The following is a 20230-nucleotide window of genomic DNA, read 5'->3' on the forward strand; positions in this document are numbered from 1 at the left end:
TGCAATCAGCAGTTTTGTAAGAAGCAAGTCGGCAGGGCTTTCCATGTCCCAGCCGCTGCAGAGTGATTTGCTTCATTGGGCTAGTTTGGGCTATTTCAGGCTATTTCGCACAGAGGCTGGGAATGGGAAGTTGCGTGCGCCATTTTCTACCCTTTTGGTCTTGGTATCTCCGAAGCTCGGTCGATTCTCAGGGCCTGATTCTCAAGTTGGAGCAGTGAGCGTTCTAAACAGCACAAATCACTGTGCCAAATCAGGACGCCCATGCTCCACCACTATTCTCAAGTGGGCCTGGGCGTCCTTGTAGTGCACGACAGTGCACCACGTTCATTGAGCCTGTTTTTGGACACAACAGGCGCAATGGAGAAATCTCTGCAGCACTTTTGTAAAATAACATAATCGTTATTTTATGAAAGTGCTGCTGAGACCCTTCATATTCATCATGCATGACTGATGAATTTGTTCAATGAATTCTGTTAACCCTTTCAATACGTGTTAATCTTCCCTTTTGGTTTTCAGGCTGGTTTTTGACTGATGGCTTTTTCAAGGCATTCTGACATTTTTCTTCTGTTGAACTTTTCAATACATTTTGGACCTGCCTTGGGGGGGTGAAGAGTTGTTAAAAACTCACCAGGATTCGAATTTACCAAACCGCGAGGAAATCAATTAACTAAAAAGGATATAGAAGGGCAGAAGGGCATAGGCACACAGACACAATTGTGCGAATTAGTAAGAAGGCATAAAAATGTACAGGGTATGGCTTCCTGTGGCACTCCTCCACAACACGGCACCAAAATGATACTGTATATGTGCGCCAGTTTAGTCTTCAGTGGCCGGTAACGAATGTGGCAGTTGCTAGGTTGGTTTCCCACCCATCCTAGCAACCGCCACACATATTCCGAAAGTGGAGCATTCATCCCGACTTCATAAGAATGCGCCACCTTCAGTATAGGTCTTAAGTATTGAAAAGGGTCTTTAACGCTTTCAACAACCTTTTCGGAACTTAACATCCACTTGCGAATCGTGCCCTCAGTGTTTTCCCCTCCTGGCTTTAGCCCATGTTCATCATGGGACGAAGTGCTCTGAAAAAGTCTCAATAAAAAAGTAAACAGCTACAGGTGGATTTTGGCTCCAGCCTGTGGCTAAAAATGGCATCCTTTCGGGACTGCGCTCCACACTCGCATTGGTGCTTTGGATGCAGCCATCTTGCGCACACAGTAAGGCGGCGGTATTGCTTTCTAAGAAGCAAGACGGTAGGGTTTTCCATGTCCCAGCTGCCCTACAGAGATTTCCGTCATTGGGCTATTTTGGGCTGTTTTTGCGAGGAAACTGGGAATGTGAAGTTGCGGCCGCCATTTTCTACCCCTTTGGTCTTGTAAGCTCTGAAGCTCCATCGATTCTCAGTGTTTGCCCCTCGTGGCTTTAGCGTGTGGTCAGCATGGGACGTAGTGCTCTGCAAACGGCTCAATAGAATTTTTTTTAAAAAACAGCTACCTGAAGGTGTTGGCAGCAAAGCTCTGGCTAAAAACAGCATTCTTTCCACAATTGAGTTGCAGCTGCTGTACTGGAAAAAAGAGGGAAACATTGAGAAGTCACTGGCTTGCCAAAAACCAGTCACATGTATCCAGCCGAATGCGTACCCGTTTTGATTGGGTTCACAGAATGCATTCTTTCATGAAAGGTTCCTTTTGGGAAGGCAGAAAGAGAAAGCCAGCCATACCCCTCCTCCAGTGGCAGGCCACCTTCTCTTAACAAGTTGGCTTTCACGCAGCTATTCCTCAGCCCAGCCCCAACGAGGCTGTGGCCGGGTGGGCTAATGCACGAGTGAATTAGACAGAGTACTTCCGTTGCGGGCCCAAAGAACGATTTCCGAGATACCTGGATGTGTGATTTCGCAAGTTGTGTTAGGAGGTGCTCAGACCGCACCCATTGCCCATAGCAGTGGGATGTGTCATTGACGTTTACTTTCAGCTGCCGCAGTAGTTTTACAGTTCTGTTTTGAATACATTGTGGTATGAATGTTGCATGTTCAGTGATGCACCAAGTGGCATCTTGCATGGCTTTTATTCTCAAACTCCCCAGTCTGTGCTCTGTAGTATCCGCGCACCTGTCTCCCTGGCTTCCAGGGGTGAGGAGGGAGAAGTCTGCCTGTGCAGTAAAGCTTAGCTAAGTGTGACTAGGTAAAGTAGACAGGGGATTCCAAGTTGGAAATGGTCACCCTTTGTGGCTGGATCTGGTGTCAGATATACAACCACTTACTTGTAAAAGCTTTTAATTGGAAAAACGTTAATTTATTTATTTAATTTTTTTATAAGCAAAAATCTGCCGATCTTAAATCAAACACCTGTTTGCACAGTCTTATGTGTATAGCTTTCACCTGACATTGCTGTAGCCTCATAGCACTGCAGGGCGTTGTTGCACTTCTCCCTCGTTGTTTCCGATTCTTCCCTGGCCTGTTGTCTCATGAGGGTCGTCTTGTTGGCCTGTAAGCAGTGCCTTGCAATTCGAAGCGCTGGGTCCGCCTCTGACTGCATCGACAGTTCCGACCATCCTACTGGGAGCGGTTGCAGGTGATGTATGATATAGTTAATGTATGCGTCCGCTATGGACGGCTGTGAGACAGTCGTGGACATGGGGTGTCGTGAAAGGTAATCCGCAGGGTTCTCTTCTTTCCCCGGGCGATGCTGTATTTGAAATCGGTAGTCCTGTAGGCGCAGGCCCCATCGGGCTATCCTCAGCGGCATCCTGGCTTTCGGGCTGCCATATATGGTGAGCAGTGCCTGATGGTCCGTGATGATGGTAAATTCCTTGCCAAACAGGAAGAGGTGGAAGTATTTGCAAGCCCAGGCGACCGCCAGGCTTTCCTTTTCCGCCTGCGAGTAGGCCTGTTCTGTGGTCGTCAGGCTCCGGCTGGCATATGCTACCACGTGTGTGATGTGTGGCTCCCTGGGGACTTTCTGGGTCAGTATGGCACCGAGTCCGACTGGGCTGGCGTCCACGATAAGTTTGGTGTCACGGCTGGCATCAAAGTATGCATTGTCCTCAGCTTGTGATATGGCCTTTCGTATTGCCTCAAACGCTGCTTGGCATTCTTGTGACCATATGAATGGCGTGTCTTTTCGGGTGAGTAAGCGTAACGGGTTGCTGACAAAGGCATAGTCTTTGAGATATCTGGAGCAGTAACTGGCTAGGCCCAGGAACGACCTTAAGTCTGTGGTGTTTACAGGGGGCGAGGCCGAGTTGAGGGCCTCAACTTTTTCTGGGTCAGGCCTCATACCTTTGTCAGAAAAGATGTGCCCGAAGAATCGCAGGGATCCTTTTGAAAACTCGCACTTGGGTTTGTTCAGGGTTAGTCCTGCACCATCTAGCGCCTGGCATACTCTGTGTAGCGCCACGTCATGTTCTTCCTGTGATTTGCCGTAGACTAAGACGTCGTCCGAATAATTTAGACAGTTGGGGATGTGCCTGATCACCTTGTGAATCTCCTCCTGAAAAATTTCAGCAGCCGAGGAAATACCAAAACTGAGTCTTTTGTACTGAAAGAGTCCAAGATGGGTAACAAAGGTGGTGATATATCGGGATTCAGGCGCGATTTCAATTTGGTGATACCCCTTGGTGAGATCTAATTTAGAGAAGACTCTCGCGCCGTGAAGGAGGTGGATCATGTCGGTGATCCTGGGTGCCTGATGCCGCTCCCTTTCAATGGCGGTATTGGCTCTGCGCATGTCTATGCATAGGCGTATGGATCCTTCAGGTGACTTCTTGGGAACGGGGACGATGGGAGATACCCAGGGTGTCGGACCCGACACGGGTTCTATGACATTCATTTTGATGAGCTTATCCAGCTTCTCTTCCACTTGGCGTTGGATATTGAATGGAATTCCTCGATAGTGTTGGGCCACAGGTTTGACTTGAGGATTTATATAGAGATGAACTTTCCTGTTTCGCAATTTGCCGAGGCCGGTGAAGAGTTTCGGAAATGAACTTTCGATTGCTTCCGGTTTGGGAAAGTACTTGTGGGCCATCTACTGGTATAAAATGTGCACTAGGCCCATGTTTACTGCTGTCCGGAAACTCAAAATGCATCCGCTGTTGGCCTCCGTGTCCAGGATGTATAACGGAATCTTGGCTGTGTGTTCTTTGTGGGTGCACCATGCCATGATCATGCCCTTGCATGGCAGAGGGGTAGTGGAGCCATAGGGATATATGTCTACTGTGGCTTTCTTGATTTTGGGTGGCGTGGCCAGTGATTGGTATGCTCGTTCGCTTAAGATGTTGACCGTCGCTCCGGTGTCTACGAGAAATTTCACTGGGGTATCATTCACTTGAAGTGTCAATATGGGACTGTGCTGAGTCGCCGCAGTATTGTCCTTTAAGGCCCACACGTAACCTTTGCTCCTTTGATCATCCTCTGATGATGGGGAGTCACTGCTGGTGGGGGACCGTGTTTCCACGTATGGTACGAATCGCCGTCTGTGTGAACGTCTTGTGTCCTCTGATGAGCGTTTGTCTTCCCGGGTGTATCGGCTTCTGCGGTCGCTGTCTTCTTTCCTGTTGTGCCTTCTTTCGCTGTCTCCCAATGATCTGGGGGGGCTCTGACGAGTGTATCGGCGTCTGTCCTGATTTCGCTGTTTAGGTGGTGTGTGTGTCGGTGCGTTCTTGCACATGGCCCTGTAGTGATCCATTCCTCTACACGCGGCGCATTTTTGTCCTATCGCCGAGCATTGCCCTGTGTGTGGGTATTCTTATCCGCATTTGAAGCTTGTGGCTCCGAGGTGTTTGTTTCCTTGAGCGGGGTGGGTGTGCAGTTTGTTGATCGATTCGGTGTTTTCACTGTGTTGTTGTAGGGTCACCTTACCCAGACTGTCCAATTGAGAGTCCACCGCAGCTTCCATGTGGGCCAGCGCTAAGATCTCTTCTAGCGACCTTTGCTTCTGTAGGAGTTGCTTGCGAAATGGTTGCGAGAGGCACCCCGCTATCACTTGTGACCTGAGCGCTTCTTCGTTGGAGTATCTATGGAACTCGCAGTGTTTGAGTTTAATACGGAGGCGCATTACGAAATTGTCTATTGACTCCCCTTTCTCTTGTCTGGTTATGTGGAACATGTGACGTTCATAGTCGACATTTGTATGTGGCGCGAAGTATTCTGATAATTTGGCGTGTAGCTCCCCATATGTGACTGTGTCAACATTTAACAGTTCTCCTGCAATGTCTCTTACCGCAGATCCCACTGCCATGAACAGTGTGTTTTTTAGCCTTGTGTCATCCGTTAGCCCAATGGCGCCGGTGTAAAATTTAAAATCTCGGAGCCATATGTTCCATCTGGGTCCCAGGTTTGAAGTGTCCCGTATTTCAAAGGGGTTGGGCATATGCATGACTTGGGATGCCCCTCTCTCATTTTGTACCTGTTGGCCGATATCTTGCACCGTGTCCGCATTTCCTGGTGCAGTTGCCGCTGTTCCCGCCCCTCCAGAAGAGGATGCCGTGGTGCTTGCCGTGTCTGACATGACTACAGACCAAAGATGTACCCGTGTGTGGGCGGGTGAATGTGGTGCTTGTCTTCCCCACGCTCCTGGCTGGTATCACGTGGTGCAGGGAAACGGAGCGCTGTGCCCTTCAGCGTGTGGTGTGGGGATGGCCTTCCTGCGTTCTTCCCCTTGCTCCCGAAATCCACCAGGTTTCTTGCGTGCACGTGCGCCCCCTCCGTCGTCAAGGAGGCGGACGCGCAGTGCCCGTGTGTTTCTCCCGAGCTTTTGTCACGAGGGAGACAGGGCAGCATAGATGTCGTTTGCCACAAGCCTGCCTTATCAGTGTGCGCTTCCTCTGTAGGCGGAAGCGCGGGGGCCCGTGTGCTTCTTCTGGGCCTTTTGTCACGCGGGAGGCGGGGAAACGCTGAGTGCAGCTTACCGCTGCCGAGGCGCGCCGACACGCTGAACTGCCGATTGCAGACCTCGACGCGGCTTTGGCGGGGCCCGTACCTGCTCGTCGCAGTGTTGCACTTCTGCCTGAAGTGCTGGCCCCGTGGGCGTGCGCGCTCACGTGGCAAGAAAAACACAGGAGCCGATGCGCAGTGCTTCTCACTTTATTTCTTACATCAGCGGAACTGCCGAACCCCCGTTCACGTTCCCGTCCCTCTCCTTCCCCTGACGTCACGTCTAGGGCGTCATGTCCGTGGGGCGTCAACGGAGGCCCACCCACACAACGATGTGGGCGACCCGACAGGCGTGCCAGCATACTTTCATCTAAATGGAATTAATTGTAAATAAACTATGTCGGAACATAATTAACATCATGCTTTGACATTTTGAAGGTTTTTCTTTATTCTACAACAATCAACAATGTAGCAGCCCAACAGTTGTCTGACACAACTTGTACACCTTGTTATTTTGGTATCTAGCTAACGGATGCCCTTTCTTTTGATGTATCCGTTTTTGGGCAGAAGTACGTTCGGCAAACAACCAAACGAGGCCAGGAATGTGTTTTTACCTTTTATTTTTTGTAGGCACTTTGCTCAAATTGTTACCAAGAGAAAGGAATGTTTCACAATCATTTAAGAGATGCCTGATTGCAGAATGCTGTGATGGATCAATACCGTTCTTGTGAGTGTAAGATTCATCAAATGGAGGACTTTTCTGACGGGATCTGCATATGTTCCAAATTCGCACTCCACCTATTATGATATGTGTGAATATTAGCTATTGACTGTTCTTTATCTTAATGAATGGTAACATTATAGGGGGTTCTGCCTACCTTAAGACTGAGGTTTCTCGCAGGCGAAATAAGGAATAGGTGCGATGCCACAGGGGCATGTCAATCTTCAATGTAATAATGCAAACCAGGATCTGTAAACAAACATATTTCTCATTGTAAAGTACTATTCGGGGACTGATGTTGTTACAGGAAATAATGTAAATTATAGACATAGGAAGAAAGAAGGTACTCACATAGAGGTTATCCTGTCAGTATTGGATTAGTTTATATTATTGAGATCCACCCTGGAGGATGCCACATCTGATAGTTCAATTAGATGTGCAGGGGAACCTGTATGGATTAGGTGACATTAACAAGGTTCCAAGGTTTAAGAAGCTGTTAGATAAGGTCAAAAGAGATGCTCACCCGCGTGGACTCACGCTCGACGTAATGCTGGCCGCCACGTTAGGAAATACGTTTGTTTACAGATCCTGGTCCAATGATGAATGTGATATTCTATTGCTCTAAACGATTCCTAGACTAAATGTACCCTTTGTACTAACTCTGCAGATGCACACAAAGCTTGAAGTATGAAGAAGAAAAATTGTTTTGTTAAATCAGTTTAACTGCTCCCGATGATGGGATCCTAGCCCCGAAACGTGTTGAGCTCTTTAAATCATCTTGTGTTTATTTTTGTTATTGTTGTTCTTTTTTTTTTAAATCACTGATTAAATTCTGACATTTGTCAGAATCAAATTTTGTTATGTGTACATCTAAATATTGGTAACATTTGACTGAGTGTATCTTTAGTGTGCATGGGACGGGAGTGTCCACCAATTAGGACACTACTTTGCTCTTGATTAACAATAGCAGCTTCTTGTGCCAGAGCTGCATTTTCTCCCCAGAACCCATAATCCAGTCTTACACCACAAATACAACACTCTGTATAACTTTTTATCCATAGAGGTGTGCACAACATTACCTCCTGATAAGTGCTAAAGGGTGCCCAAGAGGGTAAATGCCAGGGGAACAGAGGTGGGGGTCAACTAGTGCGAGTGGGGGGGTGCCAGACTAAGTAGGCTAGGCAGGAAAGGGTGTTCAAGGGCAAGTGCTGGTTATATGGGTTTTGGGGGAGATTGGTCAAAGAGGGCCTGGCCCCAGTAAGACTCATAAGGGACCAGGAAAACAGCCCCAATGGCAGGGGGCATTAGCAACGGAGGGGGAGAGGGAAAGAGGAGGAGAAAAGGAAGGTCTTGAGGAGCTTCTGGAATTTAGGGAGATCGTGACGTGACGAAAACCAGAATGAGGGTCAGCTTGACCTAGAATCAAGTTAAACTTTGAAAGACTGAAACAAACCTTGGTTGCTACGTTGAAGTCTTGGGGAAGGGAACCCTGAGACTTGATGAACTGCAAAACGCTGTCTTGAGGACGGAGCCCCAAGATCCCTTTCTTTTTTACTCTCTAGCTTGGAACTTGGGGAAGGGAACCCCGAGGATTGTGTGCAACTGTTTGGACTTGAGCAAGGTAATCTTGAGACTTTTATGGAACTTTCTTGAACTTGAGGAAGGGGAGCTGAAGAGGAAGTTAAGAGCTAGACGAAGCTCAGAACATTATGTTGAGCACTATTTCTTTGATTATTAACGTCCCTACACGTTGTTTAGCTTTAGTTGTGAGGGCAAACATAGGTTTTGAACACAGACAGACTTTTAAGTTGAACTCTTTGACTCAGACTTTCATTAGTTTCATTTCAGGTAGGGAAATCCCACCTTAGCATAGGGCAAGTTAGGCCTTCTATTATACTGACATTTGATTTATTAAACCATTTTACTTTGAATCTGTTGTCTGTGTCTTGCTTCATGATGCCTTCAAAGAAGTTACATGTTTAATATGCTTAAGGTCTTCAAAGTGTATTGCAATTAGTAGAGTATGTAACACTTGGTGTAGATGTGTTTATTGTTTTTCGAAAATAGAAGTACAAAAATAATAATGTACTGCCACATAACACGTAAACTGCTGCACAATTCCCAGTAAAACGTATTTGTTTTCTGAGTTTGATTTTTAACCACATACCCTTTGGTATAAAACTTCCAAACAACTATAGATCATACACTAAACATTTTGTGACTTGAAATGTTGATGCTATTTTAAGGAGTTCAGCAGTGTGACCTTTAACAACTCAAATTAACAACAACATTTATCCCAATTTCTAAGCATAGTCTATACAACACTTATGAGTAATTACACATTTAAATATTATCTTTTAATCAGCAAAACAGCACTTAGTGCTCTGGGTAATTTTCCAGTTGAAAGTTACAGTTAGATGTTGAAGATAAAGAACATTTCAAAATAAGGTGAGCGATGTTGAGGAGTGACAATGGGAGGGAGTCATGGTAAACGGGATGGAAGCAGAAGAGCGGCGCACTGCAATGAAGGTACGGTAATATGGTGGTGACATGGTGGTGTTTCCAAACATGAATACTGTTGGAGATGATTGCAATTCTTGGTTTTGTTCAGGGTGAGTCAGACAAGGGTGCAGGCAAAAAAGGGTGCAGGCAAAAGTGCTGTGGGGAGTTGGATAGTTTTTTGACAGGGGGAATGGTTGAGCATGAATAATTATGAAATACTGTAAAATACTTCACTATTATTCTCAATGTTATTTTTCAAGCATTACATTTAAAGGGTATAACAATAGCAACACTATTTTTAAGAACATTCTAATTTCAGCTTTAATTAATAAAACCTTGTTTTATAAAATAATATTAATATAAACAGCCATCATAGGCCTCATTGCTATACATATTATTGTTATATAAAATAAGGTTGTGTTAAATAAATCAGAAACCAATACTAGCTCTTTTAATTGGGATACATGTTTATTAGATACTTTGTGAGTTTTGGGGATTTGTCTCCAGGGGCCAGATTACAGAAACTTTGCACCAGTGCAAGTGCAAAGTGTGCACGGTATTAGCACTAGGGTAAAGTGTGCCCTATTTTTAAAAACAATGGGACACATTAAAAAACCATTGCACCTCGACAAGTGCAGTTTGGCATATTAAAAGCAACAGGGCAAAAATTGCACTAGTGCAAAAAAGATGCATTTTCACTACATTTTTGCACCAGGGCGACGGTTGCCCTTGTGCTAATATGGAATGGTATTAGCACTAGGGTAAACTTTGCCCTAATGCAAAAATGCATCAAAAATGTATCTGTTTAGCACTAGGGCAATTGTAACCCTTGTGCTTTTAATATGCCAAACTGCACTTGTCGAGGTGCAATGTTTTTTTAATGTGTCCCAGTGTTTTTAAAAATAGGGCAAACTTTTCCCTAGTTCTAATACCGTGCAAACTTTGCACTTGCACCGGTGCAAGGTTTCTGTAATCTGGCCCCAGGTTGTTTAAAATCCTTTAAGAAGGCCTTACCAAATCCTGAATCTGCTCTAAGACCCCCTGCCTCATTGTATACTTATTTTTTTGTATACCGTTCAATTGGAACTTTTTCAAAACAATACATCATTTACATTTCAATACATAGGGCCTCATCATGACTTGGGCAATATCCTGACAACTGCCCGGGCTGCTAGCGTTACCGCCACCCGGCTAATTGCACCCAATAGTTGGTGCATTTACCTCCAGCTTACAGCTGGGGGTAAATGCCTCCAGACTAGTGATTGGGTGGACCCTTAAATGCGGCAGTAATAGCGTTACAACTGCATTTAAGGGCTACTGCCCAACTCGTGATGAGGCCCATAATCATTAAATGTACAATAAACGATAATTCATCCAAGTTATTCTCAACTGTAATAAAAATAACTCGATTAATACTTTTTAAAGTCTGAATTTGGTGATCGTTTTGGGAACGGCATTGGGTGCACTGATTTTTCCGGTCAGTCTATGATTGTTCTTGGCCACTGGACTTGAACGGCTTTTAACCTAGAGATCAGCATGCTGCCCAAACCTTTCCAATTGCACTTTTGGATTATAAAAGAGCTGTACAGATAACCCATATCAGAAGAAAAACAAACCAGTCAGTGTTCGGTTCTCATATACTGCTTAGTACACGGTATTATTAAACCCTTTCAAAATAATCTCAAATGATGATATAGAATTTGAGATTATTTTGGATAGATAAGGGTACGAAGGCAAAAAATAAAATGCTTCCAGTGGAGCGCACACTTTGGTCATGTGGGGGAATAATTGGGATTGGAACCCTGGTCTCCTTGTTCCACTGGCAACAACTTAAAAAAAAAAAAAGTGATTAACCATTTTCATTACAACATATGCATATGAGAGTTCGGCATCACTAGTGACGTAGTAAAACCAAAACATCAAATCCCCTCTCATATGCACCCCACCCACAACCACCAATAACACGTAAACAATTCCTTTCCATTCTAGTTAAGCACACCGTCCCCATGAATATTACATTGCATTGCCTTCTGGCGTCAACATTTCTACACAAATTATCTCTTTTCAATGCAGTTCTGGTACCACAGCTGCATCGTCTAGAGGTGCAAACACTGTTTGTGCAGTACGTTCAATGATGTGACATCCTCACTCGTTTCCCTGAGTCTTAGGTACACTGCCCTATGCCAAACCACAGTCTCAGCCTAAGCTCATCTCTGCAAATCTTTCCACCACGCCTTCACTTTAGGGCCATCTGCCGACTTCCAGGACATTGGTATCGTGCATCGGCCATTACGTACATGTGGTCCTTTCTTTTAGCAATGTGCTTTGTACCACGTTTGTGCAGGAACACCCCTAACAGATATGCCTCTGGGGACCCCATATCCAAGGCTACCCCTCCCCTAGACACTATGTTTGCAATCTATGCCGAGGACCCATGAATTTTCCGGCAAGACCAGAACATGTGCAGCATGCCTGCGTTTTTCCTCCATACATCTGGGGCAATGTTGTTTATCCGCCCCCTTGAACCGAGAGGTCTTGCAGGGTATCAAGTATGCTCTCTGAGTTATGTGCAGTTAGAGTTTTAGTCTCGCATTCCTAGAGACTCATTTTGGGTACAGCATTGCCCTTGCCCATTCAACTAGGTCCAAAGCATGTAAATTGTCCAAGAGAACCTCGTAGAGACTGGACACCACGTGTCCACCCTCGGACATGTCATATATTGCTTCTAGCCCACTATTCCTTCTAGGCCCTCCCGGAGTTCCAGCCATCACTTTTTCAGTGTGCGTGTTAGACTCAAATGCCACAAAAATTACCTCCTGTGTATACCGGACTGCTCTGCCGGTGTCTTGAAGTCTATCAGTTTCCCGTCTTGGAGCAGATCGCCCACAGTAGCAACTCTGATGCTTTCCCAGTGTATACAGACTCCCCTTACATATTGCGGCCTCCCTGCCAGTATAGCAACTAGAGGGATATGCGGGGAACAGGGATCTTCCACTCCCAACACTAGGCGGCTGATCAAGATGTGACTCATGCACCCACAAGACCTCCTTCAAATAATAGTGCCCTATACTCGGCTGTAAGAGTGTGGTGTCCAGCGTTGGTTTGTCTGCTAGCCAGCCAACTATAAACTGCAACTGTCCTGCTAGGAAATATATCACCCTGATCCCCCTGGCTTCATAGACCCTCTGGAGAGTGCTTAAAGGCATCCTGTGCCTGCTCCCCCTCCATACGATATCCCTTAAGCATAGTATCCAATTTTCAAAAGAACTGCTTGGGTATGTTATATGGTACAACATTCACAAAATAATATCGTAACTGGGGGAGAACCACCATCTTTAGAATCGCCTCCCTGCCCATAATCGATAGAGGCAACCTACCAGAAAAGTTCATTGATTTTGTCACTCTCTCCAGGGCACCCTGTGTGTTGCGTTCGTGCTCGGTCTTGAAATCATGATAGATGTCAACACCGAAGTATCAAAAGCTGTCAGTGGACCACTTTAATTACAGGGCCCAGAGTTGCTCACTTAATCTACCCCACAAACCTGCCAGCCAGAACAGACCCGATTTTTCTCGACTAATGGTGATACCTGAGAGTTCAGTGAAATGGTCCAGCATGTATAGTATATATTGCAGATTGACTTCAGGCTGCCGCACGTAGAGCAGCATATCGTCTGCATACATCCAATCATGTGCATCACCCCATCTATCTGTATGCCTGCATCCACATATTCCCCCTCTAAGAAATGCCACAATCGGTTCCATTGCAAAAATAAAGAACAGTGGGGACAGCTGATAGCCCTGCCTGGTACCCTTTTTAAGCTCCCATCCCTTTGAGATACAGCAGCCTGTTTTTACCCTGGCCCTGGGTGCGTTGTACACCTCTTTAATCCACCGCAGGAATCCACGTCCAATGCCAAACTGTTGCAGGGTGGCATACAGCCAGTCCCATGAACAGAATCAAACGCTTTGATAGCGTCCAATGATGCCACAGCATAGTGCTGCCCCAGGGACTTGGTTCTATCGATTATGTGGTGTAGACGCTCTGGTCTGAATGTATTAGGCTCCCGATCAAGCCCCTCAGTGTATTCGCCCGTAAGTCAGTGAGTATTTTATTTTGTGCTGCTTTACCATGGACAGGGGTCTATAGGAGCCACATTCCAACTGTGGTTGATAGGGTTTAATTATAATAATTGACTCCCTCAAGCTTAGGGGGAGCACGGCAAACTCATATGCTTCTCGCAGCATCTCAAGGAGCGTCAGGGCCAATCCATCCGCAAACTCCTTACAGAATTTGCCCGGCAGGCCGTCCGCTCCAAGAGTTTTGCCAGTAGGCAATGTTATAATCGTAGCCTGCAATTCTTCAACAGTGATCGGGGCGTCTAGCTCTTCTGCCGCCACTCTGCTCAGGCGAGGCAGCTTAATCAGTAACAAGGCCTCCTCAAGATCGGAGTCCCCAGTGGTAATCCATTCAAAGAGCTATAATATCTAAGAAAGGTGTCATTAATCTCGCTTTGTGTTCTCTGAATGATGCCCCAGTCATCTTTGATAGAGCAAATCATTTCCCGCTTTACCTCGCTCCGGCAAAGCCAGGCCTGCAGCCTTCTCGTTTTGTCCCCCCGCGTCGTGTAACTTTTCAGTGTACCTGGCGTAGTTGAACTTGCCCAGTCTTTCCCAACCCGCTATTCACTTCTGCCTTAACTTTGTTAGATCTTGGGCTGCTGCTCCCGCTCTCATAATGCTCTGCTCCGCAGCTTCCATATCATCTTCTGCCCTGAACAGGTCTAGTAATATATCCCTTTGTATGCCATCCATCACAGCAGCCCCAACCAAGCACCATAGCTCAGGACTCTTCACTTCTGTTTTTGTTTTTTTCCCCTTTTTCTTTTGTTTGGCAAATCTGGGCCTGCAGGTCTCTCTAGGGACTTCCTGCTGGGGCTCACCTTCCCAGCGCCTCACTTGCAGGCCCAGTCGTGGGCTGCTATTTCTCCCACCTGTTGGTGCCTGCAGCTGCCAGCAGGCATCAATTGCTGCTGGTGATCGGCTGCTGTCTCTCCGGCGGGTGTCGGGTGCTGCTCCGAGCCTGTCAGCGCTCCCTGGAGCAGCACAGAGGATCGCCGCCTTGCTGCAATTGCCTCCTCTGCCTCTCCGGGCTTGTCCCCTCTCACCCACCCCACTCCATAGGCCCTACGCTTAGCCCGCTGCCTCGGCACCTACAGGGGCTGCCATCTTGCCACAGTCCCCGCTGGGATGGAATTCACTCTGCTTTGCTCTGCCGCGCTGCCTCTCGGTGTGCGGACGTTTGGTTCCTGCTCACCACAAGGCACAGTGAATCTGCCACCTGTCTCCAGTGTCTGATTTTAGTGACGGTTGCAGTTTAGGTGTATCGTTAATGAATCTTGCAGGAGCACACTGTGAACCACGCCCCGCCCCCCCACTGGCAACAACTTCAGTAACAGACCACATCCTGGATGTCTGTTGATGCAATAGGTAACCGTACCCTTGCTTTCTTAGTGTGTCATTGCATTTCAATGGAGGAAAACACAAAGGCCCCAGTTAACAGAATATGTCTTTACTTGTGTGTGTAAACTGCAGACGCAAGTAGGGGAAAATAATACAATTTGAGTCAAGGACAATTTACAAACATAAATGAAATACATGCGCTGATAGCTTTGTGCATGCTGTTTGCCCATAGCGAAAAATATGCATTAGTTGGAAATGCTTTGGTTGGGGGGTGCAAAGTGCAACCATTATTTTCAATTATTTCCCAAGTATTATCTGTTCTATTGTATGCCGGGCATAGGAGAAGGTGTGGAGGTAAGATGCACCCCCACCCTCCTCATGACCCTGACATTACCAGAAAAACAAATGCTCATACACAGAATAATGCTTTCTATTCTTTTGTTACATTTCCTGCCCTAAAACAGGCCCGTAAATAAAAATGTCATTTCATGTTTCATGTTCTGTGTTAGGCTTTCAATTTATTTATTTATTGGACATTTGTACGGTGCCTATACACAAGTGTTTCCAGACTCCACAAGACAAGATGGGGTGGTGGGGGGGGCATGGGAATCACAAAAGTAGAACAATAAAAATGGTTATATTGGCCTTGTGACAATCCAACTGTGCAAGTGCTTGACAAGGTGGTAAATGCAAGGGGGTTGGGGGCTAGAGGGAGAAGTGCAAGAGCCAGGGCAAAAAGGGGGAAGGGGAGAATGAGTGCGGTGGACAGACATGGTTGACCAAGTTGGGCTAGTCCAGGAAAGGGTGCCAGACGGCTAGTGCTGGCATAGGTTGCTGGAGGGACTGGTAGGGGGTGGTCTAGTCCCTGTAGGACTCTGAAGGGACCATGCCCTAGTCACAGTGGCAGAGTGAGAGCTAGCACAGGAGGGGGAGAGGAAAGGAAGAGGAGAAAGGGAAAGTCTTGAGCAGTTTTTGGAACTTAAGAAGATCCTTCTCAAGTCTGAGGGTGGGAGGGATGCGTTCTAGAGGGAGGATCCAGCTTAAGAAAGGGATCTACCTCCCACTCTCTGCTTGGAGAAGCGTTTGACTTGCAGAGAGTTGGAGCAAGAGGACCGAAAGAGACTGGCCGGGAGGTATTTCGGGAGGGAAAATTGGATGTAAAGAGGTCCCAAACCCCAGACAGCCTTGTGGATGATGCAAAGGGTCTTGAATGTGATCTCTGCAGTCAGCAGGAGCCAGTGGAGAGATTTTAGTGCTGGAGAGATGCGGTCCCTGGGCTTGTGGCCAAGGATAAGTCTTGCAGTCCTATTGTGGATTAGTTGAAGGGGGCCAAGGGAGGAAAGAGGCAGATTGAGGAAGAGGCTCTTTGCAGTAGTCGAGCCTAGGGAGAACGAGGGCTCTGGATACATTGAACTTCTGGGGGCAATCTGCAATGCACACATGCACTCAGATGGGCAGAGAGGGAAAATGCATACCCAAGTGTCAGTGCATGTCCAAGAGCTTCAAATTGAGGTGTGGGCTGCAAGGTACTTGCGCTCAAAGACCAGCTCTCCTTCAGCAAGCAGGTTCCTTTGAGAATAAGGTGACCTGCAAGTCACATCATCTGGCCGCTCGTTTTGTAAATGGGCACTCAACCGCTTGTGATATGCCTTCCACTTAAGTACCTTCCAGTATTCAATATTGAGTCCTGCTGTACCATTCACTTTGCAGAAAATGTGCTTACACCAGTCAGTAGCATTCAACATGAGAAAACATCATTTAAAAACTGTAACAACCTCTAAGGACAAAACAGTAGTTCTTGAGGGAAGCAGAACTGGCACATCTTTCAGTCCCCTCTCAAGAACGCACATGTACATGAGACCGGGCGCTCTGTCCCCCACTGCTCCTAACCTTGGTGCTTGTAGATCACCTGCTGCCAAACTGTCCAGCCCCCCACCCCCTGTTGTTAGCTCTCCACTCCCTTCTATTGATCCCTTGTGATCTGCTTCCTTTGCTGTGTACTTCCCCCCATGGCTTATAAAGTGCTCAAGTGCTTCCTGAAGCTAGGTCTGCACTTAATACATACCCGAAGGACACTCATTTGTCCTTCTCCTTCTCCTCTTTTTCCGATATTCTCCAGGCTAATGTAACAGTGTACTCTCTGCCATCAAACACCGGATGCACTCTCATTTATTCAACCTAAATCCGGCCAAAACTGAACTTGTCTTCCTTCCTGCTTCAACTCGATCTCCCTCTGCTTACCATACTGGTTTCTTGTTCCCGCCTGCTTTTCCCCCGTTCTCCACCACTGCCTGTAATCTTGGTGTCACTTTTGATCCCTCTCTGTCCTTCTCTAGCCACATCTCCACCACCGATCACATCTGTCGCTATCATTATGTAACATCTGTTGCGCTGGTCATTTTCTATCTCGCCGTGCTATTAAACTTCATTGCTCTTGTCTTTTCCAGACTGGACTACTGCTCATCCCTTCGTCTTGGCCTTCCAGATTCTCATCTTGCTCCTCCTCTTTCTATCTTTAATTCCTCCCTTCGTGTCATGCTTTCTCTCCTTGCTCGTGCATCTATATTGTCTCAGCTTCGATCTGCCTCCCTGCCTTCCTTCAAAACTCGCCTATTATTTAATTTTGTTAGTATACTTTACACATACCTTCATGATCTTGCCCTGTTCCATCTCGCTTTTCTTATCTCCTGTTATACCTCGACACGCCAGTTGCGCTCTCAACACCTCTACCTTTGTTCTGTTCTAGACCACCCTGTGCTTCATCCTGTTTCCTCTCTTTTTCATTAAACATCCCTGAATTTTGGAATTCTCTTCCCCCTTCCATTCACTCTGCCACTTCCTTTCATCTGTTCTGTGCTGCTTTGAAAAACTATCTACTCGACAATTTGCAACGTATGTGCTCTGTCAATATTTTAGCTCATCTATTTCATTTGTTTGTACTGTTGTTTCACCTAATGTTCAGCGCTTTGGCAAAATCTGAGGATACAAACAATGGAATTAAATGTATGGTATTTTCACCTGGAGCAAGGACATACAGCCTCCGAGATCTTCACCGGTGGACGTGCTGGTTGATGTCTTGTTAGTACTGTTACTAGCTGCAACAACAAAAAAAGCACATAATTCAAAATGTATGACAAAATGAATGGAAACATAGCCTGCTCATTATGAGTTTAAGATCATTTTTGAATAATTAACATGCTATTCATTTGGGAAAGGTTCTCCAAAATAGTTAAGCAAAAGCAGCATTAGCTTTGTTTTTAAGGGCCCTACCCTAGAGCATTATGAAATATATACTTTCCACCCACGAAACAAACATCAAAAACATAGTTATTTCGTGGTCAATACATCGTGAAAATCAAAAAAGAGAAAACAGCCTCTTTAGCTTTTAATTTGCTTTTTGTAACCACCAGTGCATACATAACGTTACAGGTTCCCAAATATCCAACCTAACTTTTGGCCCACAAATCTCATTCATACAATAAGAATGTGGTAAAAAATCAAAAAAAAGTAAAAATAAATGCTTAAAATACAGTTGTATTAAAATAACCCAAATATAATATATTTATTGAAATGTGTTTCATTTTAGTTAGGAATGGAAAATTGGGAATTTGGTGTTACAGGCTCCTCCTGCTTGAAAATATAGTCAACTTTAAAGTAACTTACATTTAATGTGTACTCTATCATTTCTTTATGTACTGTAACACTAAGGTTTATTTGGTGTTTTTAAAAAATATTTTAAAAAAATATTTCTGCAGTTTAGAATTTTTGTAATACTTTTTTTGCAATACTTTAAAAATGTGTCGCATTACCATTCAATGAAGATATGCTTCAATGAATGCATTTATTATGTGTTACTGTTTTGTCACAATATTTTGCTCATGAAATGTTTGCCTAGATTCTAGGTTTCTGATCATAATAATTTGGAATACCCCGTGCTCCTTATATGAATAATGGTATATTTGAAAATAAAAACATGTGCACTTAAACTTACACAATATTATGATTTAAATTTACACATATAAAAAATAAACATAATAAACACAGAGCACTTTCAAACTAATTTAAACAAACAGTACAAAAAAGGAAAAACACACCAAAAAGAAGAGGCGATCTGGGGTCATACAATGTACCTTTAAAGAATGCTAGCCCACACCTGATACCTAATTAGAGTACTGCATGTTGATTCATCCGTGTTTAATGTCTGCTTTTAATCAATTTACAAACATGCATGGGCTAGGCTTATTTCCTATGAACAGGTCTCAGGTGTCGAGTAATTATACATACTTTCCCCCTTAGTTGTTCATGTATACATTATCCTATCTTGTCTTGGCTCAGATGCAAGTCATGTGAAGCGCTGTAGATAAGTGTTTACCTTGTCCAAGGTTCTGGGGGTATTCTAGACATGACACGACGCCCTCAGTGTCTTGAAATATGCGGACGCTTCTGGTTTGGCGGTTGAGGGTCTTCAGGGTTTGTGGCAGGGCACTGGAGAGTTAGAAAGACAATAAGAGCAGATTGAGTTTCACGACTTCCAGGCCGATTGTAAAGGGTGCTCTCTGAGGCCCAAGGGCAGAATGACTTATTGGACTTATTGGAAAAAACAGTAAGATTTTTCAACAGGCTGGAGCCGCTGAAAGGCGGGAAGTGCTGGGACAGACACAGTCATGACCCAATCTTTGCAGCCTTTCAGGGGAAACTGCCCTGTCTGGAAATCAATATATATGTCACAAATACCAGTCCCCCTTCAAGTAAAAATATGGCTCAGTCAGCGCAATGGCACATTTACACTGTAATATTCTGTTGTTTCACAACCAACCAAGGTCTTCTCAAGGCAACAGGTGGCACAACGCAACATTTTTATTTATTTATTTCTATAGCACTTACACCAAGTGCTTTGTAATAAATAATGAATTGGTACAATTTTAAGAAATGGTGACAATATACAAGAGAGGACAGAGAAAGACTGAGCAAGAACCAAAGCCACCATCGAAGGAAGAATCTGCAATGACTATCCAGAATGACAGAAAAATTAAAGTCCGGCAATCCTTCACATTGCAGGACAAAATAAATGAATCCCACCCCACAACATGCAAAATACAGCAAGGTTGTGAAGTAAAGTGCAAAAGTCTAAAAATGACAAAGATACAGAAAATACAAAAACAAGAAGATATTAGAATACAGTTATGACAATGTTCCACAGGAATAGCAGAGCAAGAAAAGTAATACCTTGGTAAGCTTAATTAGTAGTCAAAGGTCAGTGTTACAGTCAAAGGGTCTATTTCTCATATTAGCAATCCGAATTAGATGCCAGAAAACACGGTTTAAATGAAGGGATGGATGTCTGTAACAGCCACTCGAATTCAGTTCCCAAAAGAACTGCAGCAATCAAGTTAATGCAGAAATAAGCCTGGCTCATTCATACAAATCATCAACTCATACACACTCTGAGCCATTTAAACCCCGACCAACTATAAAAACTCTGAAGCATGTATACAAACTATGGAATGTGTGTAAAAACGATGAGTCAGTCATACGCACTCTGCTATTTTCCCACCTACCATGCAAACCTTGACCACAACAACAACTCGGGGAGCCAATCATTTACACAACAAACCAACCATTCGACTTAGAACCAATCATTTTAGCCATATACCAGTACTACACAGTCATTCTCATTC

General features: G+C 45.1%; 1 protein-coding gene across 2 annotated transcripts in view; it reads right to left on the minus strand.

The window, feature by feature from the left end:
* The window catches only part of ABCA12 (ATP binding cassette subfamily A member 12), a 700854-nt gene that overhangs the window by 440367 nt on the left and 240257 nt on the right, over positions 1-20230 (minus strand). For both annotated transcript variants that reach the window (XM_069615933.1, XM_069615934.1), the window contains exons 8-9: positions 18925-19037; positions 17571-17647 (exon numbers count right to left, since the gene is read on the minus strand). In XM_069615933.1, the coding sequence (XP_069472034.1) occupies positions 17571-17647; positions 18925-19037 (190 nt within the window). The remainder of the gene's footprint in view (positions 1-17570; positions 17648-18924; positions 19038-20230) is intronic.

This window comes from Ambystoma mexicanum, chromosome 9, assembly GCF_040938575.1.
Source record: "Ambystoma mexicanum isolate Mex_15411 chromosome 9, UKY_AmexF1_1, whole genome shotgun sequence".
Lineage (NCBI taxonomy): Eukaryota > Metazoa > Chordata > Amphibia > Caudata > Ambystomatidae > Ambystoma > Ambystoma mexicanum.